The sequence below is a fragment of the Bombina bombina genome, chromosome 1, assembly GCF_027579735.1.
Source record: "Bombina bombina isolate aBomBom1 chromosome 1, aBomBom1.pri, whole genome shotgun sequence".
In the NCBI taxonomy this organism is placed as follows: domain Eukaryota; kingdom Metazoa; phylum Chordata; class Amphibia; order Anura; family Bombinatoridae; genus Bombina; species Bombina bombina.
In genome coordinates, this window is record NC_069499.1 from 545,618,768 (window position 1) to 545,646,525 (window position 27,758).

Here is a 27,758-nt window from a genome sequence, read left to right on the forward strand (position 1 = left end):
CTGTAAAGCATTAACTGTCGGCTTGCTAACCCTATTATTCTCTACTTCTCCTATGTGTAAACTTCCTCTGATGTCACAAATCCAAGATATACTAATTATAATACTTTATTTTACAACAATACCCAATGTTACCTCTTCTGTTACTCTTACTTTCTTCATCTTTGTTTTAAATCTTTCAGAATGAAAACAAATACCTATTGGATGTGTAGCATTCTAAAAACACAAACCTTTATCTCGAGGATCTGAAAGGGTGTCATCTGCTGAACAGGGACTTTCTCCACTGCAGTCATTCGAGATTGTAATAAAGGAGGCTGGTGACACTGACAGCGAACGGCTACTGTTGTTGCTTCCACGATCTCCTCCCCCTGGTGTCTGGGTATCTACACTGCGCAGTGCCAGGGGTGGTGGAGCACGGTGTCCATCTGGAATATCTTGAGGCTATAAAAAAATAAAAAAAAAGTGTGAATTTAATCATGCAGTTTCCATACTAAATGATTAAGACTGATAACAAAATGAATGTATTTATTAAAATGAGTAAAGCTGCATAAAATGGGATATCTTATTTTTTCAAAATGATTAAAGCTGCAGAAGGAAAAAACTAAATTTAAGCTTACCTTTTAAATTCTTTTCCTTTAGAATGATGGTCCATAGTTGTCAATTACATATGGGATATATTTCCCACCACTAGGAGGCCAAGAACCCATATCAGAGCTTAAAATCCCTCCCACCTCCCATATCTTAGTTTAAAGGGACAGTCAAGTCCAAAACAAACTTTTATGATTTAAATAGGGCATATAATTTTAAACAACTTTCCATTTTACTTTGATCACCAATATTGCTTTGTTCTCTTGGTATTCTTAGTTGAAAGCTAAACCTAGGTAGGCTCATATGCTAATTTCTTAGACCTTAAAGGTCGCCTCTTATCGCAATGCATTTTGACAGCTTTTTACCACTAGAGGGTGTTAGTTCCTGTGTGTCATATATATAATATTGAGCTCACACAGGTGAAGTTACATAGGAGTCAACACTGATTGGCTAAAATGCAAGTCTGTCAAAAGAACTGAAATAAGGGGGCAGTTTGCAGAGGCTTAGATACAATGTAATCACATAGGTAAAACGTGTATTATTATAACTGTGTTAGTTATGTAAAACAGGGGAATGGGTAATAAAGGGATTATCTATCTTTTTAAACAACAAAAATTCTGGTGTTGACAGTCCCTTTAACGTATAGCCGAGTAGAGAATAGAAAACATATAGGTAGGAAAGACAAAGCAGGATCTGTAGAGGTGGGGCCTGTGGACCATAATCATTACGAAAAAAATAATAATTTATCAGGTAAGCATACATTTTGTTTTCTTTCGTAAAATGATGATGGTCCACAGTCCTCCATAACATGGGATTAATACCCATGTAGATGGTCTATGTTACAGAAAGGATGGGCAACTTTTCTGGCTGTTCCTATTTAGCTGACACTGCAGTCTGAAGGACTTTCCTGCCAAAAGCTGCTTGTGAAAAAGCAAAACATCAAAGTGATAAAATCTGAAAAAAGTATGCAGAGGAGACCATGTTGAAGCTTTGCAAATTTGCACAAGGATGAATGATCTTTAAAAACCCACAATGTTGCAACTGCTCTTGTAGAAAAGTTATAATATGCTTAGAAGGCAACTTTCAAAAATTCAAGAAAGCCTTATAAATCCCTTCTTTGAGTCAAGAGGCCAATACTACCTTAGAAGCTTTCTGCACTCTTACGAGTCCCAGAGTAGAGAAGAAAAGGAAAAAAAACCTACAAGTTTGTCTGAAATCTTTAGTAATTTGGAGATAGAATTTCAAAGCGCTGACTACATCAAGATTATGTAATAGCCGCTACATAGAGTTAGCAAGATCTGAACACAATGAAGGAACAACAATTTCTTGATCTGTATTTTCCATAGAAACTACCTTAGGAAGAAAATCATATTTAGTACAAAGTGCAGCCTATACCTTGTTAATAATTAGAAATAGAAAATCACAAGTCAAGGTTGACAACTCAGAATCAATGGAATACACTGTTTCAAAAGAAGAACCTTGTAATACAAAGAGAACTAGATTCAGATTCCAGGGTGGAGAAATAGGTTTCACAACTGGCCTAATTCTAACACCTGGACAAAAGTCTGAACATCAGGAAGTTTAGCCAACTTCCTATGAAAAAGAACAGATAAAGCAGAAATTTGACCTTTTTTGAATATTAGCGGACACACCCTTGTCAAGGCCATCCTGTAAAAACTGAAGGATTTTAGGAATCCTAAAGGAATACCAAGAAAACCTTCTGGAAGACCACCACTCAAAATATGCCATTCACATCTTGTGATAAATCTTTGTGTCACATGCTTACTGGCCTGCATCAAAGTTTCATTGACCGAGAAACCTCTGTCTCAAAATTAGGCGTTCAAACTACACACCATTAAATTTAGAGATTTGAGATCCTGATGGAAAAAGAGGACCTTGAGACAAAAGGTCTTGTCTCAGAGGAAGAAGCAATAGAGAGAAAAGGACATCTGCACTATATCCACATACTAATACCTGCGGTGCCAGGCTGGAGCAATTATTATTACTGACGTTGACTCGTGTTTGATACAAGTAATGACTCTTGGAAGAAGAACAAACAAATGATACAGGTATGCTACATAAAACTACCATGGATATTCCATCTTTTGATCTGGCACAATAGCTTGGAAGTGTGTGATTTGAGAGGCCATTGAAAGACCACTCTCTTGGATAGACCGATTGACTGCTGAGATGATCCATCTCCCAGTTGTTCTCACTTGGTATGTGAATTGCCAATAGGGAGTAATAGATACTTCCTGCATGGCCAGTGGACTGCGGTTACCCCCCTTGATGATTTATGTAGGCCTCCGCCATGATGCTGTCCGAATGGAAACAGATAAACTTTTCCACCTTCAATACGGCCAAGGCTGAAGAGTCTGAAGAATGATAGAAGTTCCAGAATGTTGATAGATAACCTTGCCTCTAGAGGATACCAAACTCCTTGCACTCTTCCAGAAACCCAGACCGACCCCCAACCTGAGAGACTGGCATCTGTCAGCAAAATAAACCAAGACTGGCGAAGTAAGGAAGTCCTAAGGGTACAAGACAGATTTTGTGTCCTCAAGAAAAAGATTGACGGAGAAATCCAAGGCAATCTGTTGTTCCAAATGTAGATAATTATTTGACCACTGAGGAAGCATAGCCAATTAAAGGGATCTCAAGTGAAGAGGGGCAAAAAGAACTGAGTCTGAAACAGCTACCATAAGACCCACCGCCTCTATGCACTGAGCTACCGATGGAATGTAGCTCTTTGTAGGAAGAGAGCGCTCTGAATATTTATATTGTGAAGTTCCGTCAGGAACTAGATGCATAAGGATTGAGTCTATTATAATGCCTATAAATGCTATCCTTATAGCAGTATATAAGGAGCTTTTAGGTACATCGATACTACAGCCATGGTCTTGAAAGAAGACAGAATCTTGTGAGTATGAGCAATAGTATAGCAATAGTTAGTGACAGGAAATAAGCTTGCACTAGTACGTCATCCATATACGGAGCAACTTAAATGCCCTGAATTCTGATAAAGATTGTATCCAACACACAGTGACAAACTGTCAGTGTTTTGCAGATATACAAACCTCAGGAACTGAAAGTGATATGAATCCTTGAGGTCTATACTATCCATAAAATTACCCTTTGGATTAAGGGTAAAAACAGCAAAGAATGTTCCCATTATACAAGTGGGAACCCTGACCAACATGTTTAGGGATGTTTCAGGACAGGACTTTAAATCCTTTTGGACAATGAACAGATTGGGGTAAAAACTCTTGACCCTGAGGTTATACAGGTACTAGGATTAACTATTACCTTTATCCTTCAAATGCTTTTATAAAGATTGCCACCTCTGAAGGATCTTTGGCAACATGAGATGGGACTGGTCAGTAAGGAGGACTCTGCTTCAAAGAGAACAAAACTCTCGATCTCCTGAAGGACAAAGAGAATCAGTCCGGATATCGTATATTTCCTGATGGATCCTAAAATGTATAAACTTATACAAAGTATATTAAATCTGTACATGACATAAGCATCAGATGTAGTTTACATGTACATACCATACGCACATACGGCTAGATTTAGAGTTTTGTCGGTAACGACCCGAAAAACTAACGCCGGCTTTTTTCTGGCCGCACCATAAAAATAACTCTGGTATTGAGAGTCCACATAAAGGCTGCGTTAGGCTACAAAAAAGGAGCGTAGAGCATTTTTAACGCAGCTTCAACTCTCGATACCAGAGTTGCTTACGCAAGTGGCCAGCCTCAAAAACGTGCTTGTGCACGATTCCCCCATAGAAAACAATGGGGCTTTTTGAGCTGAAAAAAAAAAACACCTGCAAAAAAGCCGTGTTCAGCTCCTAACGCAGCCCCATTGTTTGCTATGGGGAAACACTTCCTACGTCTGCACCTAACACTTTAACATGTACCCCGGAGTCTAAAGACCCCTAACCTTACACTTATTAACCCCTAATCTGCCGACCCCGCTATCGCTGACCCCTGCATATTATTAACCCCTAATCTGCCGCTCCGTAAACCGCCGCTACTTACATTATCCCTATGTACCCCTAATCTGCTGCCCTAACATCGCCGACCCCTATATTATATTTATTAACCCCTAATCTGCCCCCCACAACGTCGCCTCCACCTGCCTACACTTATTAACCCCTAATCTGCCGACCGGACCTGAGCGCTACTATAATAAAGTTATTAACCCCTAATCCGCCTCACTAACCCTATAATAAATAGTATTAACCCCTAATCTGCCCTCCCTAACATCGCCGACACCTAACTTCAATTTTTAACCCCTAATCTGCCGACTGGAGCTCACCGCTATTCTAATAAATGTATTAACCCCTAAAGCTAAGGCTAACACTAACACCCCCCTAAGTTAAATATAATTTACATCTAACGAAATTAATTATCTCTTATTAAATAAATTATTCCTATTTAAAGATAAATACTTACCTGTAAAATAAATCCTAATATATCTACAATATAAATTATAATTATATTATAGCTATTTTAGGATTAATATTTATTTTACAGGTAACTTTGTAATTATTTTAACCAGGTACAATAGCTATTAAATAGTTATTATTTTAACTAGGTAACTATTAAATATTTATTAACAAAATTACCTGTAAAATAAATCCTAACCTAAGTTACAATTAAACCTAACACTATACTATCATTAAATTAATTAAATAAAATACCTACAATTACCTACAATTAAACCTAACACTACACTATCAATACATTAATTAAATACAATATCTACAAATAACTACAATGAAATAAACTAACTAAAGTACAAAAAATAAAAAAGAACTAAGTTACAAAAAATAAAAAAATATTTACAAACATAAGAAAAATATTACAACAATTTTAAACTAATTACACCTACTCTAAGCCCCCTAATAAAATAACAAAGACCCCCAAAATAAAAAATGCCCTACCCTATTCTAAATTACTAAAGTTCAAAGCTCTTTTACCTTACCAGCCCTGAACAGGGCCCTTTGCGGGGCATGCCCCAAGAAGTTCAGCTCTTTTGCCTGTAAAAAAAAACATACAATACCCCCCCCAACATTACAACCCACCACCCACATACCCCTAATCTAACCCAAACCCCCCTTAAATAAACCTAACACTAAGCCCCTGAAGATCATCCTACCTTGTCTTCACCTCACCAGGTATCACCGATCCGTCCTGGCTCCAAAATCTTCATCCAACCCAAGCGGGGGCTGGCGATCCATCATCCGGTGGCTGAAGAGGTCCAGAAGAGGCTCCAAAGTCTTCATCCTATCCGGGAAGAAGAGGCGATCCGGACCGGCAACCATCTTGATCCAAGCGGCATCTTCTATCTTCATCCGATGACGACCGGCTCCATCCTGAAGACCTCCACCGCGGACCCATCTTCTTCCGGCGACGTCCAACTGAAGAATGACGGTTCCTTTAAGGGACGTCATCCAAGATGGCGTCCCTCGATTTCCGATTGGCTGATAGGATTCTATCAGCCAATCGGAATTAAGGTAGGAATATTCTGATTGGCTGATGGAATCAGCCAATCAGAATCAAGTTCAATCCGATTGGCAGATAAAATCAGCCAATCAGATTGAGCTCGCATTCTATTGGCTGATCGGAACAGCCAATAGAATGCGAGCTCAATCTGATTGGCTGATTGGATCAGCCAATCGAATTGAACTTGATTCTGATTGGCTGATTCCATCAGCCAATCAGAATATTCCTACCTTAATTCCGATTGGCTTATAGAATCCTATCAGCCAATCGGAATTCGAGGGACGCCATCTTGGATGACGTCCCTTAAAGGAACCGTCATTCTTCAGTTGGACGTCGCCGGAAGAAGATGGGTCCGCGGTGGAGGTCTTCAGGATGGAGCCGGTCGTCATCGGATGAAGATAGAAGATGCCGCTTGGATCAAGATGGTTGCCGGTCCGGATCGCCTCTTCTTCCCGGATAGGATGAAGACTTTGGAGCCTCTTCTGGACCTCTTCAGCCACCGGATGATGGATAGCCAGCCCCCGCTTGGGTTGGATGAAGATTTTGGAGCCAGGACGGATCGGTGATACCTGGTGAGGTGAAGACAAGGTAGGATGATCTTCAGGGGCTTAGTGTTAGGTTTATTTAAGGGGGGTTTGGGTTAGATTAGGGGTATGTGGGTGGTGGGTTGTAATGTTGGGGGGGGGGGTATGGTATGTTTTTTTTTACAGGCAAAAGAGCTGAACTTCTTGGGGCATGCCCCGCAAAGGGCCCTGTTCAGGGCTGGTAAGGTAAAAGAGCTTTGAACTTTAGTAATTTAGAATAGGGTAGGGCATTTTTTATTTTGGGGGTCTTTGTTATTTTATTAGGGGGCTTAGAGTAGGTGTAATTAGTTTAAAATTGTTGTAATATTTTTCTTATGTTTGTAAATATTTTTTTATTTTTGTAACTTAGTTCTTTTTTATTTTTTGTACTTTAGTTAGTTTATTTCATTGTAGTTATTTGTAGATATTGTATTTAATTAATGTATTGATAGTGTAGTGTTAGGTTTAATTGTAGGTAATTATAGGTATTTTATTTAATTAATTTAATGATAGTATAGTGTTAGGTTTAATTGTAACTTAGGTTAGGATTTATTTTACAGTTAATTTTGTAATTATTTTAACTAGGTAGCTATTAAATAGTTCTTAACTATTTAATAGCTATTGTAACTGGTTAAAATAATTACAAAGTTGTCTGTAAAATAAATATTAATCCTAAAATAGCTACAATGTAATTATAATTTATATTGTAGCTATATTAGGGTTTGTAAGTATTTAGCTTTAAATAGGAATAATTTATTTAATAAGAGATAATTAATTTCGTTAGATGTAAATTATATTTAACTTAGGGGGGTGTTAGTGTTAGGGTTAGACTTAGCTTTAGGGGTTAATACATTTATTAGAATAGCGGTGATCTCCGGTCGGCAGATTAGGGGTTAATAATTGAAGTTAGGTGTCGGCGATGTTAGGGAGGGCAGATTAGGGGTTAATACTATTTATTATAGAGTTAGTGAGGCGGATTAGGGGTTAATAACTTTATTATAGTAGCGGTGCGGTCCGCTCGGCAGATTAGGGGTTAATAAGTGTAGGTAGCTGGCGGCGACGTTGTGGGGGGCAGATTAGGGGTTAATAAATATAATACAGGGGTCGGCGGTGTTAGGGGCAGCAGATTAGGGGTACATAAGTATAACGTAGGTGGCGGTCGGCAGATTAGGGGTTAAAAAAATGTAATCGAGTGGTGCCGATGTGGGGGGACCTCGGTTTAGGGGTACATAGGTAGTTTATGGGTGTTAGTGTACTTTAGAGTACAGTAGTTAAGAGCTTTATGAACCGGCGTTAGCCCAAAAAGCTCTTAACTACTGACTTTTTTCTGCGGCTGGAGTTTTGTCGTTAGATTTCTAACGCTCACTTCAGACACGACTCTAAATACCGGAGTTAGAAAAATCCCATTGAAAAGATAGGATACGCAATTGACGTAAGGGGATCTGCGGTATGGAAAAGTCGCGGCTGAAAAGTGAGCGTTAGACCCTTTTTTGAGTGACTCCAAATACCGGAGTTAGCCTAAAACCAGCGTTAGGAGCCTCTAACGCTGGTTTTCACGGCTACCGCCAAACTCCAAATCTAGGCCATATTTAGTCTGTCATGTGGCCTTACTGAATAGAGAAGAAGGACATATAGACCAACAGGTACACAGTAAATACTTGTAAATCCATGCCCAGAATAAGCAGAGACTGCGTATGCTTACAAAGTGAATACACAATGTACATTGTTATTGAAAATATTAATGATTAATGTTCAGTGTCTGCATGATAAATATACATACATTATCTCACAAAAGTGAGTACACCCCTCCCATTTTTGTAAATATTTTATTATATCTTTTCATGTGACAACACTGAAGAAATGACACTTTGCTACAATGTAAAGTAGTGAGTGTACAGCCTGTATAACAGTGTAAATTTGCTGTCCCGTTAAAATAACTCAACACAAAGCCATTAATGTCTAAACCGTTGGCAACAAAAGTAAGTACACCCCTAAGTGGAAATGTCCAAATTGGGCCCAAAGTGTCAATATTTTGTGTGGCCACCATTATTTTCCAGCACTGCCTTAAAGGGACACTGAACCCAATTTTTTTTCTTTCGTTATTCAGATAGAGCATGCAATTTTAAGCAACTTTCTAATTTACACTTATTATCAATTTTTCTTCGTTCTCTTGCTTTCTTTATTTGAAAAAAAAAGGCATCTAAGCTATTTTTTTGGTTCAGACCATGGAAAGCACTTGTTTATTGGTGGGTGAATTTATCCACCAATCAGCAAGAACAACCCAGTTTGTTCACCAAAAATGGGCCGGCATCTAAACTTACATTCTTGCATTTCAAATAATATACCAAGAGAATGAAGACAATTTGATAATAGGAGTCAATTAGAAAGTTGCTTAATAGTTGCACTATTCTATTTGAATCACAAAAGAAAAAAAATGGGTTTAGTGTCCCTTTAACCCTCTTGGGCATGGAGTTCACCAGAGCTTCACAGGTTGCAACTGGAGTCCTATTCCACACCTCCATGACGACATCACAGAGCTGGTGGATGTTAGAGACCTTGCGCTCCCCCAACTTCCGTTTTAGGATACCCCACAGATGCTCAATAGTGTTTAGGTCTGGAGACATGCTTGGCCAGTCCATCACCGTTACCCTCAGCTTCTTTAGCAAGGCAGTGGTCATCTTGGAGGTGTGTTTGGGGTCATTAAGTTGGAATACTGCCCTGCGGCCCAGTCTCCGAAGGGAGGGGATCATGCTCTGCTTCAGTATGTCACAGTACATGTTGGTATTCACGGTTCCCTCAATGAACTGTAGCTCCCCAGTGCCGGCAGCACTCATGCAGGCCCAGACCATGACACTCCCACCACCATGCTTGACTGTAGGCAAGACACACTTGTCTTTGTACTCTTCACCTGGTTGCCGCCACACACTTTTGACACAATTTGAACAAAATAAGTTTATCTTGGTCTCATCGGACCACAGGACATGGTTCCAGTAATCCATGTCCTTAGTCTGCTTGTCTTCAGCAATCTGTTTGCGAGCTTTCTTGTGCATGATCTTTAGAAGAGGCTTCCTTCTGGGACGACAGCCATGCAGACCAATTTGATGTAGTGTGCAGCGTATGGTCTGAGCACTGACAGGCTGACCCCCCACCCCTTCAACCTCTGTAGCAATGCTGGCAGCACTCGTCTATTTCCCAAAGACAACCTCTGAATATGATGCTGAGCATGTGCACTCAACTTCTTTGGTCGACCATGGCGAGGCCTGTTCTGAGTGGAACCTGTCCTGTGAAACCGCTGTATGGTCTTGCCCACTGTGCTGCAGCTCGGTTTCAGGGTCTTGGCAATCTTCTTATAGCCTAGGCCATCTTTATGTGGAGCAACAATTCTTTTTTTCAGATCCTCAGAGAGTTCTTTGCCATGAGGTGTCATGTTGAACTTCCAGTGACCAGTATGAGAGAGTATGAGAGCGATAACACCAAATTTAACACACCTGCTCCCCATTCACACCTGAGACCTTGTAACACTAACGAGTCAAATGACACCGGGGAGGGCTAATTGGGCCCAATTTGGACATTTCCACTTAGGGGTGTACTCACTTTTGTTGCCAAACAAACAGTACCGTCCAGCACCCAGTTAACTTGCGCGCCACTTAGGGGTACCACCACACCCTACCAGAAGTAACAAAAAGATTCCAAATAATGTGGCAGCAATGGTGAAATCAAATACACTTATTTAGCACAGCAAACACATGCAATGTTTCGGGAACTCCTTGCATGATTAAGGGAAGGAGTTCCCGAAACGTTGCATGTGTTTGCTGTTCTAAATAAATGTATTTGATTCTGCCACATTATTTGGAATGTTGTGTGTTGAGTTATTTTGAGGGGACAGCAAATTTACACTGTTATTCAGGCTGTAGACTCACTACTTTACATTGTAGCAAAGTGTCATTTCTTCAGTGTTGTCACATGAAAATATATAATAACATATTTACAAAAATGTGAGGGGTGTACTCACTTTTGTGAGATACTGTACATATAAATCACTCATACAATAGTATAAAAGAGATACCAATAGATCTTATCTCGTAAAGATCTCTGCTGTTAGTGAAAATATTCATAATCAATGTTTAGTATCGGCGTGATAGAACCTTTGTAAATAGATATAAATTACACATAACATAGGTATAAAAGAGATACCAATAGATTTTATCTTTAAAGGATCTCCCCTGTTTTACTAAATTACGAGAAATTCTGCATGACTGCATTTGGAATTAAACATGAAGAGTATAATTCATGAAAGGTATATACCTAGAGGGGCATATACTATATAATTGTGTACACTAATAGCATAGGACATTAAGGGGTCGATCCGATAAAAATCGTCGCCCGCAAAAGTTGGCGACGCCAATATTTGCGCGGGTTTGGTATCCTATATACGGCGTAACCTAGAAGTTACGCGCGTATATTTCTGCCGTCGCCCGTAGTTTTTTGGGCCATAGGCAGGTATACCAAACCCGCACAATTTGGTATCCAATATACAGCGTAAGGACTTACGTGGCGAAAATGGAGAAATCTTACTCCATTTTCACCTCGCCACAAAAAGCAGCCGTAAGAAGCCTTACGCTGACTATTGGAGCCCCGTAACTCCCTAAACTGGCTGCTAAATAAACCTAACACCTAACGCATGCGCAATGTCTATCTCCCTGTCAACCGCGATCCCCCGCCGCAATCTCTAATAAAGTATTTAACCCCTAAACCGCCGCCATCTACATAAACTAACCCCCTACTGTGAGCCCCTAAAACTGCCACCATCTAACTGATCTATCCCCTAATGTGAACCCCTTACACCGCCGCCATCTATATTAAAATTATTAACCCCTAATTTAATCTACCTACCCCGCCGCCAGCTATATTATCTATATTAACCCTAAGTATATTATAGTTAATATAGTTATTACATTATATATATTAACTATATTAACCCTAATTATATTAGGGTTAATATAGTTAATATAGTTACTATAGTATTTATATTAACTATATTAACTCTATCTAACCCTAACACCCCTAACTAAATTCTTATTAAATAAATCTAATTCATATTATAAACTAAAATATTCCTATTTAAATCTAAATACTTACCTATAAAATAAATCCTAAGATAGCTACAATATAATTAATAATTACATTATAGCTATGTTAGGGTTTATATTTATTTTACAGGTAAATTGTTAATTATTTTAACTAGGTATAATAGCTATTAAATAGTTATGAACTATTCAGCCAATCGGATTGAACTTGAATCTGATTGGCTGATTCAATCAGCCAATCAGATTTTTCTACCTTAATTCCGATTGGCTGATAGAATCCTATCAGCCAATCGGAATTCGGCGGACGCCATCTTGGATGACGTCATTTAAAGGAACCTCATTCGTCGGGAAGTCGTCGTGCCGGAAGGATGCTCCGCGGCGGAGGAGCGAAGTAAGAAGATTGAAGATGCCGATTTGCTTGAAGACGTCGCCGATGGAAGAAGACTCTCTGCCGCTTGCTTCAAGACATCGCCCGGATGGAAGAAGACTTCACTGCCGCTTGCTGGAACACAACGCCTGGATCGGATGAGGAGTTTGGCCCGGCTGGGTGAATACAAGGTAGGGAGATCTTCAGGGGGGTAGTGTTAGGTTTATTTAAGGGGGGTTTGGGTTAGATTAGGGGTATGTGGGTGGTGGGTTGTAATGTTGGGGGGTGGTATTGTGTTTTTTTTTGCAGGCAAAAGAGCAGTTTTCTTTGGGGCATGCCCCCACAAAAGGCCCTTTTAAGGGCTGGTAAGGTAAAAGAGCTTTGAACTTTTTTTAATTTAGAATAGGGTAGGGATTTTTTTTTATTTTGGGGGGCTTTATTACTTTATTAGGTGGATTAGAATAGGTGTAATTAGCTTAAAAATCTTGTAATCTTTTTTTTATTTTTTGTAATTTAGTGTTTTTTTTTTTTTGTAATTTAGTTTAGTTTATTTAATTGTATTTTTAGATAGATATTTGTAGTTTATTTAATTTATTGATAGTGTAGGTGTATTTGTAACTTAGGTTAGGATTTATTTTACAGGTAATTGGGTAATTATTTTAACTAGGTATTTTAATTAATAATATTAATATTAGATTTATTTTAATAAGAGTTTAGTTAGGATGTTAGAGTTAGATAGGGTTATTATACTTAATATATATATAATATAATAACGATATTAACTATATTAACCCTAATATAATTAGGGTTAATATAGTTAATATATATAATATAATAACTATATTAACCCTAATATAATTAGGGTTAAATATAGTTAATATAGCTGGCGGCGGTGTAGGGGGATTAGATTAGGGGTTAATACATTTATTATAGGTGGCCGCGGTGTAGGGGGATGTAGATTGTAGGCAAAAGAGCAGTTTACTTTGTGACAAAGCCCCGCCAAAAGCCCTTTTAAGGGCTGGCAAAAGAGCTGTTACTTTGGGGCAATGCCACGCAAAAAGCCCTTTTCAGGGCTATTTGTAGGGTTAGACTTAGGTTTAGTGGTAGGGATAGTTTAGTATTTTAGGGGTTAAATAATTTAATATAGATGGCGGCGGGGTAGGGGGATTAGATTAGGGGTTAATAATTTTAAAATAGATAGCGGCGGGGTAGGGGCTCACTTTAGGGGGTAGGTAAGGTAGATGGCGGCGGTGTTAGGGGCTCACTTTAGGGGGTTATAGATTTAATATAGCTGGCAGCGGTTTAGGGGTTAATAACTTTATTAGGTAGCGGCGGGCTCCGGGAGCGGCGGTTTAGGGGTTAATACATATTTTATTGTTAGGATAGTGAGGGGGGATAGCGGATAGAGGGTTAGACGTGTCGGGCTATGTTAGGGAGGCGTGTTAGACAGTGCGGGTGATTTCGACTTTAGTCAGGTTTTGTAGGCGCTGGCAGTTTCTAACGTGCCACAAGTCACTGGCGACGCCAGAAATTTGTACTTGCGCAGATTTCTGGACATCGCTGGTTTGTCAGACTTACGGCACGTTAGCATCTGACGGCGACATATATGGGATAGCTCGAGTTGCGAGCTGAAACTGCGGGTGACGCGGGTTCCCTCGCTTGCGCCGCAAACTACGATCTATATCGGATCGACCCCATAATGTCTTGCATATCTACACAGACAGAAAGTCCTGCCTATGTAAAATCATCATGCGTGTTGCTGAACATGCAATGAACATAAACAGCATCTAGCGATTTGTATTTCATAATAGTGTACATAACCAACATGAGGTACATTACTGAAAATAATATTCTAAAGAGCATAAAAGTACAAAAGTATATAAAATGCAGACTGACATAAAAAATAAACTCTCTCTTTACATCCCCTGGCAATAATGGCAATGCTATATTGACTTATAAATAAGTATTAATAGTGCAGATAGTTATATATTGTACTGAACATAATGACATATGGTGCCATTATCATTTATTATAATTGCACATATTACACTAAATTAGGTACGCTGTAGCTACCATAAGAATGTGCTGTGGTGTACAGCTGCCTAAAGGTCCTTGCTAAAAAAAACTGCATAGAGGATTTTATAAATTCTGAACCCTTAGGTTATTAGCACAAGAATTATTTTGTACATTTACCTCAGGAGACTGAGGTTTCTACAAATCTGTATTGAATATAAGTATATATATATATATATATATATATATATATATATATATATATATATATATATATATCTATATCTATCTCGAGATCTATATGTGAATATCGCTTTAAAAATCCCTATGAGATATTGTTTAATGTGCATAAGATTGTAATGTTAAATCTTTTCATTCTCTCCATTGCTAAACATATGTGTAGACATAAAAATACATGTTTCTCTATGTATGTGTATTTATGTCAATGTAAAATCCCTGCGTCTGCTTTTTTTCTTCACACCTGAGATCTCCTATCTTTTAGCCCTTATAACTTCGAAAAGCACCAAAGTACCCAATACACAGCGTTCTGAAAGATTCGAGTCACCACTCAAGGAAGGAGTGGTAATGGCAGGAAAAGAGAAAGATTGAACCTTCAAGGCACCGCTAATACATCTATTAGCTCCGCCTGAGGACCCCTGGACCTCGACCCATATCTGGATAGCTAGGTATTGAGACGGGACACCATGAGATTTATCGCTGGCGTTCCCACCTGTCAGAATGTGGATCGCTGACAGCGAACAATTGTGGGTCTCCGCTCACCCCCAAATCCGAGATACTTCCCTCAATGCCAGGAAGCTTCTCGTTCCCCCCCTGATGGTTGATGTAAGCCACCGAGGATATAATGTCTGATTGGAATCAAATAAATTGGGATGACCTAGTAGGGGCAAAACCTTCAGAGCATTGAATATTGCCTGAAGGTCTAGAATGTTGAACGGGAGGGAGCTCTCATCCTGCGTCCACAGGCCCTGTGCCTTCTTGGCGCCCCAAACGGCTCCCCATCCTGACAGACTTGCGTCCGTAGTCACAGTCACCCAGGATGGTCTGAAAAAGGATGTCCCTCAGGACAGGTGATCCGGACAGAGCCACCACAGATCCGGATACTGATCTGTTAGAAATATTCTCATGTCTATGGAATCTAATATCGTGCCTAGGGATTCCACCCTGGTGCTTGGAATAAGAGAACTCCTTTCTATATTTATCTTCCCCAGAGGAAAGATTCCGAATAGTCTTCCGCCAGACGAAACTATGGTGCTTGTATCAGAATGTCGTCCAGGTAGGGAGCTACTGCTACACCCCGGGTTCTGGCGACTGCTAGAATAGCCCCTAGAACCTTTGCAAAATTCTTGGGGCAATAGCTGGACCAAACGGAAGTGCTGGTCCAGGAACCTAAACCTGAGGAACTGGAAGTGTTCCCTGTGGATTGGAAGGTGAAGGAATGCCTCCTTCAGTTCTATAGTGGTCATAAACTGCCCTTTCTGATATAAGGGAAGGATAGAGCTTATTGTCTCCATCTTGACGAGGGGACATTTAGAAATTTGTTTAAGCACCTGTAGGTCCAGAACTGGACGGAAAGATCCCTCCTTCTTTGGGACCACGAAATGTTTGAATAGTAACCCAAACCTCTCTCCAGAAAAGCTTCCCTCTTTCCTAGTCTTGAAGACAGGTTTAGAGGATGAATCTGCTCCTGAGTGGATGAGATTTGAAACCTATCTTGCAACCCTGAGCTAAGACGTCCAGGGCCCAAGGATCCTGCACGTCCCTGAACCAAGCCTTTGAAAGAGCGACAGACTGCCCCCTACACGATCCAAAATAGGACTGTGGGCCGCTCATGCGGACTTAGTCTCGGTGGGCTTCTTGTTCTGCTTGGATCTATTCCAGGACTGAGCCGGCTTCCAAGAACTGTTGGTTTGCTCTGTTTTAGCGAAGGCCTCTGACGCTGGGCTTTTATCAGAACTCAAGGAACAAAAATACAAAACTTTGTCCCTTAGATTGTTCTCCTTATCTTACGGTATGAAGGCCCCTGAAACCGTGGAGATAGACAAGAAAGAGACTAGACTTAGAAGTTATATCTGTCAGAGCACCCTACGGGCCTGAACAGAAAACCTGAAGTCGTCGTCATAGGCTAATTAATCTGCGAAATAACAGTACAGATAAAAGAATTAGTAACCCAGAAGGCCGTAATTCTTTCCTGAAAAATTTCGAGGAGACCCTCCACCTTGATCATTTTCGCGAAGGAGAGTCACTAAAAATGTAGCTGCTCCAGCAACTGTGGCGACAAGTGCTGTCCATAAAAGCAAATATCCCATAGGTTGAAAATCCTCTTTAACAGAGTTTCTATCCTTATATTCGGCGGCACTATGAACAATGAATTATCCTCACACGGGCTAGCATTACGTGTGGCAAGCGTAAAATTAGCACCAACCAAGTAGGGATGGGAAAAAGAAAACCCACTCCCAGAGAGAGCCCGGAACCAGGATCCTTAAAAGGCAGACGACGGGAAGAGGAATCTAATCCTGTTCCACTCATCCTTAATAATGATTGCCATCAAATTTAGGACCCAGAGGTTTGACTGTCAGCTCGGCCTTGGAAGCTCTAAAGTAGTCAAAACCTCCTTTAGTAGAAAGCGTAAACGTTCTGTCCTAAATAAAAAAACTGGATCCTCCACAGGCGGAGGATTATAGGCAGCAGACTCCAACCCTGAAAGTTCATACTCTGAAGTTTCAGAGAGAACCTCATACTCTGATCGGATATATCCGACAAATTATATGAGCAGGAGAGCAAGATTTAACCTTTCGCTTGCGCATAGCAGTGCGAGGGAAAGCACTAATGGCCGCAGACACTGCCGTATGAAACTGTGCAGTAACGTCTGGTGACAAAAGGCCCCCTCCAGATGCAGGATCAGCAGTGCAATGGGAAGCTGTATGTGTATACAAAGATGCATGTAGGGTGTGCAGCTAACTGGACGGAGACTCAGAGGTGAGCGGCTCAGTGGTATCAAACATGTTAACCTTATTTGATATAATCCCCTTAAAAAGGCATATGGAACATAATTGAGAGGGCGGATATACCAGAGCTCCCTCACAACATAAATAGGCATTACCCTTTGAAATATAGGGAGAACCCTCTAATGAATCAGAATCCTCCATAGCTAAAGTACGATATGTGGAGGACTACAGAAAAAATGCAGGACCGTCCCTGCTATGAGAAAAAGAGTGCCAAGCTTTTAAGCTGCACAACCTTCAAAGTGAAAGTGAAACCTGTATGTTCCATCTCAGCCTATGAGCCCACACAATCTTACACAAAAAGCAGCATAAAATCAAATAAAACATATATGATTAAACCCAACTGTTCATAATCACTCTCAGGAGATATTAACCCTTGATTCCATATATATATAAAATGTCTTCTAGCGTTTGCAATATGTGTAAAAAATGAAACGATCTTACCGGAATCTATGCCGTGGAACAGTAACACGGTCCAAGTTTGACAGATTGTAGCAGCGCTTCTGACATGGACTTGAGTAAAGAAAGCAGGTAGCGAAACTCGTCAAAGATGATTGCTTCAGGAGCTGTTAATATGAGTCTGGATAGTTTCACATAAAGACTCTCCCTGCATCTCCAGACTCTAACTTTCGTCAATGCTCTCACTGAGAGGCTGACAAGACTACTTAAAACTCCAGTCCCATAGCGAAGAGTACTACCCTCCAAAAGAGACTACTCCGAATCTTCCGACACTTCTCTGCCATCCTCCTGTGACGAAAGGCAAAGAATGACTGGGGGATGAGGGAAGTGGGGGAGGTATTTAAGCCTTTGGCTGGGGTGTCTTTGCCTCCTCCTGGTGGCCAGATTCTGTATTCCCACAAGTAATGAATGCAGCTGTGGACTCCGTGGGAATGTAAAAAGACAACAAACATGGGGGCGGATCCGGCCGGTGACCAGCATGGCCGCATCTTTGTGAGCTTTGTATCACTGTCTCCTTGGGTAAGCCTCACACATCCTCAGAAGAGCAAACAACATACCACATGGGGGAAACTTGAATCTCCTGAATCCCCACATACCACCCATTAAGCCCGTTTCATGATCGGGAGACACCTGTGACCACTATCAAGCAGGAGCTGCTGTTTCCACAGCTGCGCCATAGCGCTCAAGGCTTAATGCTTATGCAATCCTCTTTCTCCTGTAATTAGTATTTACCCATAATATTTTCCTTGCTCTTTCTTCAGTATTTATTCCCATGCCCAAGGAGCAGTAGAAGCTTAGACTGCTACAATCCCCTCATACTTTATCCATATGACCCTCAGTGGGTCGAATTTATTGTTTCAATCATAAAAACTCTCCAAAAGATACCGGATTACGAATTAAACACTCATCGGTTCGGAAGGAGCTTAACTCTGTCCTCCTTAAAGAGGAGCAGAGGAAAGCCTTAAAACTTAGGAAGACCTTTTTTTATGAAGGCAACAGAATAGGCCCCCACTTAGCAAGAGCTCTTAAAGAAAACTCGACCCGTACACATATTCATAGACTCAAAAAGCAGGATGGAACTTACATTTATGACAGTAACGGAACTGCTAACCACTTTAGTGACTTCTACAAACGATTATACAACTTAAAACCCAAAAATTCCTCAGATGACACAGAGGGCTTACAACAATATCTCGAAACAGCAAACCTAAACAAATTAACATCAACCCAGGCTACTGAACTAGACAAACCGATATCCCTGATAGAAATACAAACAGCAATATCACGCCTACCATCAGGCAAAAGCCCTGGCGGTTTTACTAATGCATACTACAAAACGTTCAAAGATCTCTTGGCCCCCACATTTTAAATTTATTCCAATCGAGAGAAGACAATTCCAAGTTTTCTGCAGACATGCTCTCAGCGCATATATCCGTGATACTTAAATCTAACAAACCACTAGACGACCCTGGTAGCTATAGACCCATCTCACTTCTGAATACAGACATAAAAATGTTTAGTAAAATATTGTCGAATCACATTAACACAGTATTAAATGAAATTATACACATGGACCAAGTTGGCTTTGTTCCACGTCGCAAAGCTCGGGACAACGCGCTTAGAGCACTCACACTTACAGTTTTTGCCAAATTCCATAACATTAAATCTACTCACTACCGACGCTGAGAAAGTGTTTGATAAGACAAATTCGAAATTTCTCACAGCCACACTACATGCATTTGGATTTGGCCCTAAGATAATAAAATGGATTCTTAACCTATATTCCCTGCCAAGCGCTAAGGTCAAGGCTAACAGTATGCTATCAAAATCATTTCCAATACAGAATTGAACCCATCAAGGATGTCCTTTATCCCCTATACTATTTATATTAAACATGGAGGTCCTGGCCTCCCATATCCACTTAAATAAAGAAATTAAAGATATAACACTCGGGCCCAACAACTTTAAAATAGCTATGTATGCAGATGACGTCTTGTTTTCTGTATCCTCCCCCACAATATCTGTCCCAGCAATTATGAGAGAACCAGACACCTTTGGCCAATTCTCCAATTTTGCGGTAAATAAATCTAAATAGGAAATCTTGAACATTTCCCTACCACTAGCCGAAATTCATAACCTATCCTCTTTTTGTCCATTGCGTTTTCAAACAGACTCTATCAAATATCTGGGGATATATCTCTCCCCTAATCCATCCATACTCTTCGAGAAAAATTATACTACACTATTACATAATACTTACAGAGATCTAACAAACTGGGGGAATAAACCCCTGGTGGGGTCGTATCCAGTCAGTGAAAATGACTACCCTTCCCAGAATCCTGTATTTCAGGAACTACCCATCCATCTTACCAATTGGTTTCTTAAACATCTGCAAGGCCATATAAACTCCTTTGTATGGGGTAGATGTAAACCCAGAATAAACAGAAACACTCTGTATAGGCCTCTTGCTCAAGGTGGATTAGGGTTGCCAAATATTATAGAATACTACAATGCAGTGACACTCCAAAGAGTGCTGGACTGGACCGGAGTAGGAGAACAAAAAGCTTGGGTTTTAATAGATTCCCACATTCTTAAAGTGTCACAATCGCTCCTCTTCTTCAGGTTCTCCGGCTACTCAGTCCCTGTGCATTGCTTAGCAACGCTGTGCACATTCTGAGCCGTCCTCCTTTGTTGACGTCAGGTGGGCTTCTTATTCCGGAGGCCTGATCTCCTGGTGCCCGTTTGTTCTTCTGTGGCTGCTGTGAGTACTCACATTTCTTCGTTACCGGATTTAACCCTGAACCGCCTGATTACAAGTTGCCAAACTCTGCTGAACTGACTACTCTGTTGTTTAACCATAAAACTGCCTGATTACAAGTTGCCAAACTCTGCTGAACTGACTACTCTGTTGTTTAACCCTAAAACTGCCTAATTACAAGTTGCCAACCTCTGCTTCACTGACTACGGTATTGTTTAACTCTAATCTGCCTGATTACAAGTTGCCAAACTCTGCTGAACTGACAACTCTGTTTAACCCTGAACTGCCTGATTACAAGTTGCCAAACTCTGCTGGACGGACTACTCTGTTGTTTAACCCTAAAACTGCCTGATTACAAGTTGCCAATCTCTGCTGGACTGACTACTCTGTTTAACCCTAAACTGCCTGATTACAAGTTGCCAAACTCTGCTGAACTAACTACTCTGTTGTTTAACCGTAAACTGCCTGATTACAAGTTGCCAAACTCTGCTGAACTGACTACGCTATTGTTTAACCCCAAACTGCCTGATTACAAGTTGCCAAACTCTGCTGAACTGACTTCACCTATCCTTGATCCCACACCTCCTTCTATCAAGTATCCTAGTACTACTACCCTGAACCTCAAGAACCACTTGACCCTCTGTGTGAGTACCTTATTTTATAGAAGTTGTCGTGGGGTCACGTCCTGGGTTATACTCAGTGTGCTAGAGTGTTATTTGAGTTCACTCTCGCATTTGGGACTGATTCCGGACTTTACCTAACCTGACATAACAAACGGGCCATAAATATGGACCCCGCTGAGTTATCCAGGGGCGTGACCCTCCAAGGACAACTCCTTGGAACACATGCTGCACAGCTGCAGTCTAGAGCCTAAACTGGACCAGATTATTGCTCTGTTGCATAACCTCTCCGCTCCTCCTCAGACTACCTCTACCTCGGCCAGTTCTACTGCTTTCTATAATCCACCACAACCTGTGGGACATCTGTCTCCTAGAATCCCACTGCCTGATAAGTATGACGGCAATCCTGAGGACTGCCGTGGATTCCTTAACCAGTGTCGCTTACACTTCAGAAATAATCCTCAAGTATTCTACAATTCTTCTACAAAGATTACTTTTTTGATTTCCCTCATGAAGGGTAAGGCTTTGGCTTGGGTATCACCTTTCCTGGAAAAGAAAGATCCCTTGCTTCATGCTGTATCCGCTTTTTCTTCAGTTTTTGATAAACCTGGTAGGTCTGCCGCAGCTGAAGCTGGGTTGTTGGACCTAAGACAGGGCTCGCTTTCTGTAGCTCAATACGCTATAGAATTCCGGACTTTAGCCGCAGAAACAACATGGAACCATGGGGCACTACGTGCAGCTTTTCGCAAAGGTCTATGCGAACGGTTAAAAGATGAGCTAGTATTTCGTGATCTACCAGAATCCTTAGAAGACTTTATCAACTTATGTATTAAACTTGACACCCGGTACGCTGAGCGTCTTCAGGAAAGAGACCGGAATAGATGACCATATCCCAGGTCTACATTTCGTCCTCAGACTCGTTCTCCTGGTCAGTCTACCACCAACTCTAATTCTTCTGAGGCCGTAGAACCCATGGAAGTAGGAGCAACCAGGTTGTCCGAAGCAGAACGCCTTAGAAGGCGTACTTTAGGACTTTGTCTATACTGTGGTACTAAAGGTCATTTGTTAAGAGAATGTCCTACCATGCCAGTAAAAGCCAAGGCTTAACTACTGATCAAGGGACAGAGTTAAGCCAGAACCCGTTGACTTCCCTCAATCGCAAGCTTTTTGTTCCTGTTACTCTTACTGTTGGAAATACCAAGATCCAGACCCAAGCCCTCAGACTCAGGAGCTGCAGGAATGTTTATGGATTCAAGATATGTCGACTCTCTTCGGATTCCTCTTCTCACCAAGAATCATTTAATTAAGGTTACCACGGTCAGTGGTCAACCTCTGGGCTCTGGAAATATTCAATATTCCGCAATACCCCTTCACATGTCCGTCTGAATTCTCCACTCTGAAAACATCAGTTTTGACGTCATCACTTCTCCACAATTTCCTTTGATTTTAGGACTACCATGGTTGCAAGCTCCATGATCCTGTTTTTTCCTGGTCCAAAGGGGAACTCATAGCTTGGGGAACTACTTGTTTCAAACAGTGTCTGCACAGTCCCTCCAAATCTTCCAGTTCTGTCTTGGCTTCTGTTGCCATTCCCGGATTCGTTGCCAAAGCAGTATCATAATTTTTGTGAAAGAGGCTGAAACATTACCCCATCATCGGACATTTGACTGTCCTATTGATCTATTACCTGGAGCTCCTCTACTCAGAGGTAAAACCTATCCCCTTTCTCGTCAGGAGAATATTTCTCTGGAAAAATACATTAAGGATAACTTAGCTGAGGGTTTATTCGACCCTTCATCTTCACAAGTAGGAGCAGGCTTTTTCTTCATTGGTAAAAAGGATGGAGGTCTTCGACCCTGCATCGACTATCGGGCATTGACCAGTTATCCACTTCTGCTCATCCCTGAGCTATTCGACCGCCTTCAAGGAGCTTCTCTCTTCTCCAAGTTGGACCTTCGAGGGGCCTATAATTTGGTTAGAATTCGTAAGGGGGACGAATGGAAAACTGCATTTAACACCAGATTTGGCCACTATGAATATCTCGTTATGCCGTTTGGATTGTGCAATGCACCAGCTGTGTTCCAACACTTTGTTAATGAGATCTTCAGAGACTACTTAAATCACTTCGTCATCATTTATCTTGACGACATACTGATTTATTCCAAAGACCTACAAGAACATTTCCATCATGTAAGATTGATACTCCAGAGGTTACGTGAAAACTCTCTCTTTGCCAAACTGGAGAAATGCTCTTTCCACCAAAATACTATTCCCTTCTTGGGTTATATAATCTCTAAATCTGGATTTGACATGGATCCTGATAAATTATCGGCAATCAAAGACTGGCCCAGACCTACCACCCTCAAATCCCTACAGGGATATATACGAGTTTATACGAGGCTTTGCCAATATCACTTCTCCTCTCACTTCCCTTACCAAGAGGGGACAAAACTGCAGAGATTGGCCTTGTACTGCAATTCAGGCTTTTGAAACGTTGAAATCTGCATTCTCGTCTGCATCTATCCTAAGTTATCCCATTCCTGAGCTCCAATTCATCCTTGAGGTGGATGCCTCTTCTATTGCTGCTGGAGTAGTACTCTCCCAACGTAACCCTACCACCAGCAAGATACATGCTGTGGGGTTCTTTTCTAAGAAATTCAATCCAGCCGAACTAAATTATGACGTAGGTAACAAGGAGTTACTGGCCATAAAAACAGAATTTATGCTTACCCGATAAATTACTTTCTCCAACGGTGTGTCCGGTCCACGGCGTCATCCATTACATGTGGGAAAATGTTCTCCCCCACAGGGAAAGGCAAGGAGAGCACACAGCAAGAGCTGTCCATATAGCTCCCCCTCTGGCTCCGCCCCCCAGTCATTCGACCGACGGTTAGGAGAAAAAGGAGAAACTATAGGGTGCCGTGGTGACTGTAGTGTATAAAGAAATTTTTTTTCAACCTGAATAAAAAAACCAGGACGGGCCGTGGACCGGACACACCGTTGGAGAAAGTAATTTATCAGGTAAGCATAAATTCTGTTTTCTCCAACATTGGTGTGTCCGGTCCACGGCGTCATCCATTACTTATGGGAACCAATACCAAAGCTTTAGGACACGGATGAAGGGAGGGAGCAAATCAGGTTCCCTAAACAGAAGGCACCACGGCTTGCAAAACCTTTCTCCCAAAAACAGCCTCCGAAGAAGCAAAAATATCAAATTTGTAGAATTTGGCAAAAGTGTGCAGAGAAGACCAAGTCGCTGCCTTACATATCTGGTCAACAGAAGCCTCGTTCTTATAGGCCCATGTGGAAGCCACAGCCCTAGTAGAGTAAGCTGTGATACGGTCAGGAGGCTGCCGTCCGGCAGTCTCATAAGCCAAGCGGATAATGCTTTTCAGCCAGAAAGAGAGAGAGGTAGCAGTAGCTTTTTGACCTCTCCTCTTACCAGAGTAAACGACAAACAAGGATGAGGTTTGTCTAAAATCTTTTGTTGCTTCTAAATAGAACTTTAAAGCACGAACAACATCTAAATTGTGTAATAAACGTTCCTTCTTTGAAACTGGATTCGGACACAAAGAAGGAACAACTATTTCCTGGTTGATGTTCTCGTTGGAAACAACTTTTGTAAGAAAACCAGGCTTAGTACGCAAAACAACCTTATCTGAATGGAACACCAGATAGGGTGGATCACACTGCAAAGCAGATAATTCAGAAACTCTTCTAGCAGAAGAAATAGCAACCAAAAACAGAACTTTCCAAGATAGTAACTTAATATCTATGGAATGTAAAGGTTCAAACGGAACCCCTTGAAGAACTGAAAGAACTAAATTTAGACTCCAAGGAGGAGTCATGGGTCTGTAAACAGGCTTGATTCTAACCAAAGCCTGAACAAAAGCTTGTACATCTGGCAAAGCTGCCAGTTGTTTGTGCAACAAGACGGATAATGCAGAAATCTGTCCTTTTAGAGAACTAGCTGACCATCCTTTATCCAAACCTTCTTGGAGAAAGGAGAGAATCTTTGGAATTTTAATCTTACTCCAGGAGAATCCTTTGGATTCACACCAACAGATATATTTTTCCATATTTTATGGTAAAACCTTCTAGTCACAGGTTTTCTGGCTTGGACCAGAGTATCAATCACAGAATTTGAAAACCCACGCTTGGATAAAATCAAGCATTCAATTTCCAAGCAGTCAGCTGCAGAGAAACTAGATTGGGATGTTCGAATGGACCTTGTACTAGAAGGTCCTGTCTCAAAGGTAGCTTCCATGGTGGAGCCGATGACATATTCACCAGGTCTGCATACCAAGTCCTGCGTGGCCACGCAGGAGCTATCAGAATCACCGAGGCCTTCTCCCGTTTGATCCTGGCTATGAGCCTGGGGAGGAGAGGAAACGGTGGAAACACATATGCTAGGTTGAACGACCAAGGCGCCACTAATGCATCCACTAGAGTCACCTTGGGATCCCTGGATCTGGACCCGTAGCAAGGAATCTTGAAGTTCTGATGGGACACCATTAGATCCATGTCTGGAATGCCCCATAATTGGGTTAACTGAGCAAAGACCTCCGGATGGAGTTCCCACTCCCCCGGATGGAAAGTCTGACGACTCAAATAGTCCGCCTCCCAGTTGTCTACTCCTGGGATGTGAATAGCAGATAGATGGCAGGAGTGATTCTCTGCCCATTGGATTATCTTGGTTACTTCCTTCATCGCTAGGGAACTCTTTGTTCCCCCCTGATGATTGGTGTACGCAACAGTCGTTATGTTGTCCGACTGAAATCTTATGAACCTGGCTTCCGCTAGCTGAGGCCAAGCCAGGAGCGCATTGAATATAGCTCTTAGTTCCAAAATGTTTATCGGGAGAAGCGACTCTTCCCGCGACCATAGGCCCTGAGCTTTCAGAGAGTCCCAGACCGCGCCCCACCCCAAGAGGCTGGCGTCTGTCGTGACGATGACCCACTCCGGTCTGCGGAAACTCATTACCTGAGACAGGTGATCCTGGGTCAACCACCAGAGAAGTGAGTCCCTGGTTACCTGGTCTACTTGAATTTGGGGAGACAAGTCTGTATAGTCCCCATTCCACTGATTGAGCATGCACAGCTGTAATGGTCTTAGATGAATTCGAGCAAAAGGAACCACATCCATTGCTGCGACCATTAGTCCTATTACTTCCATGCATTGAGCTATGGAGGGTTGAGGAATAGAGTGAAGAACTTGACAAGCTTTTAGAAGCTTTGTCTTTCTGACGTCTGTGAGAAAGATCTTCATTTCCACAGAATCTATTATTGTTCCCAGAAAAGGAACCCTTGTGGACGGTGACAGTGAACTTTTTTCTATGTTCACTTTCCACCCGTGAGATCTGAGAAAAGCCAACACAATGTCTGTATGAGCCCTCGCTTTGGAAAGAGACGACGCTTGGATTAGGATGTCGTCTAGATAAGGTGCTACAGCGATGCCCCTCGGTCTTAGGACCGCTAGAAGGGACCCTAGCACCTTTGCGAAAATTCTGGGAGCGGTGGCTAAACCGAATGGAAGAGCCACAAACTGGTAATGTTTGTCCAGAAAGGCGAACCTCAGGAACTGATGATGAGATTTGTGGATTGGGATATGCAGATACGCATCCTTCAGATCCACGGTAGTCAAAAATTGACCCTGCTGGATTTTTGGTAAGATTGTCCGAATAGTTTCCATCTTGAAGGATGGAACTCTGAGGAACTTGTTTAATATCTTTAAATCCAGAATTGGCCTGAAAGTTCCCTCTTTTTTGGGAACCACAAACAGGTTTGAGTAAAACCCTAGACCTTGTTCCCCGGAGGGGACTGGGTTTATCACTCCCATCTTTGATAGGTCTCTTACACAATGTAAGAATGCCTGTTTCTTTATCTGGTCTGAAGATAAGCGAGACAGGTGGAACGTTCCCTTTGGAGGAAGTCCCTTGAATTCTAACAGGTATCCCTTGGAAACTATCTCTAGTGCCCAGGGATCCAGAACATCTCTTGCCCAAGCCTGAGCGAAGAGAGATAGTCTGCCCCCTACCAGATCCGGTCCCGGATCAGGGGCTACCCCTTCATGCTGTCTTGGTAGCAGCAGCAGGTTTCTTGGTTTGTTTACCCTTGTTCCAGCCTTGCATGGGCTTCCAAGCGGGTTTGGGCTGGGCCGCGTTACCTTCTTGTCTAGCGGCAGTGGAGTTATTAGCCGGTCCGTTCCTGAAATTGCGAAAGGAACGAAAATTAGACTTGTTCTTAGCCTTAAAAGGCCTATCCTGTGGGAGGGCATGGCCCTTACCCCCAGTGATGTCTGAAATCATTTCCTTCAATTCCGGCCCAAAAAGGGTCTTACCCTTGAAAGGAATATTCAGTAACTTAGTCTTGGTCGACACGTCTGCCGACCAGGATTTTAACCAAAGGGCCCTCCGCGCTACTATAGCAAAACCTGAGTTTTTCGCCGCCAATTTCGTTATTTGAAAGGCGGCATCCAATATAAAGGAATTAGCTAACTTTAATGCGTTAATTCTGTCCATGACTTCTTCATAGGAAGTCTCTTTCTGGAGCGACCTTTCTAGTTCTTGGAACCAAAAGGACGCCGCTGAAGTTACAGTAATAACACACGTAGCTGGTTGAAGGATGAACCCTTGCTGAACAAAAATCTTTTTAAGCAATCCTTCCAATTTTTTATCCATAGGATCTTTGAAAGCGCAGCTGTCCTCTATAGGAATAGTTGTGCGCTTCGCTAGTGTTGAAACAGCTCCCTCAACCTTCGGGACCGTTTGCCAT

General features: G+C 41.6%; 1 protein-coding gene across 1 annotated transcript in view; it reads right to left on the reverse strand.

Moving 5' to 3' along the window:
* Nucleotides 1–27,758, reverse strand: part of FAM117B (family with sequence similarity 117 member B) — a 578,958-nt gene that overhangs the window by 97,273 nt on the left and 453,927 nt on the right. Inside the window, 1 exon segment of the mRNA XM_053698684.1 lies at nt 228–438. Coding sequence (XP_053554659.1) covers nt 228–438 — 211 coding nt within the window.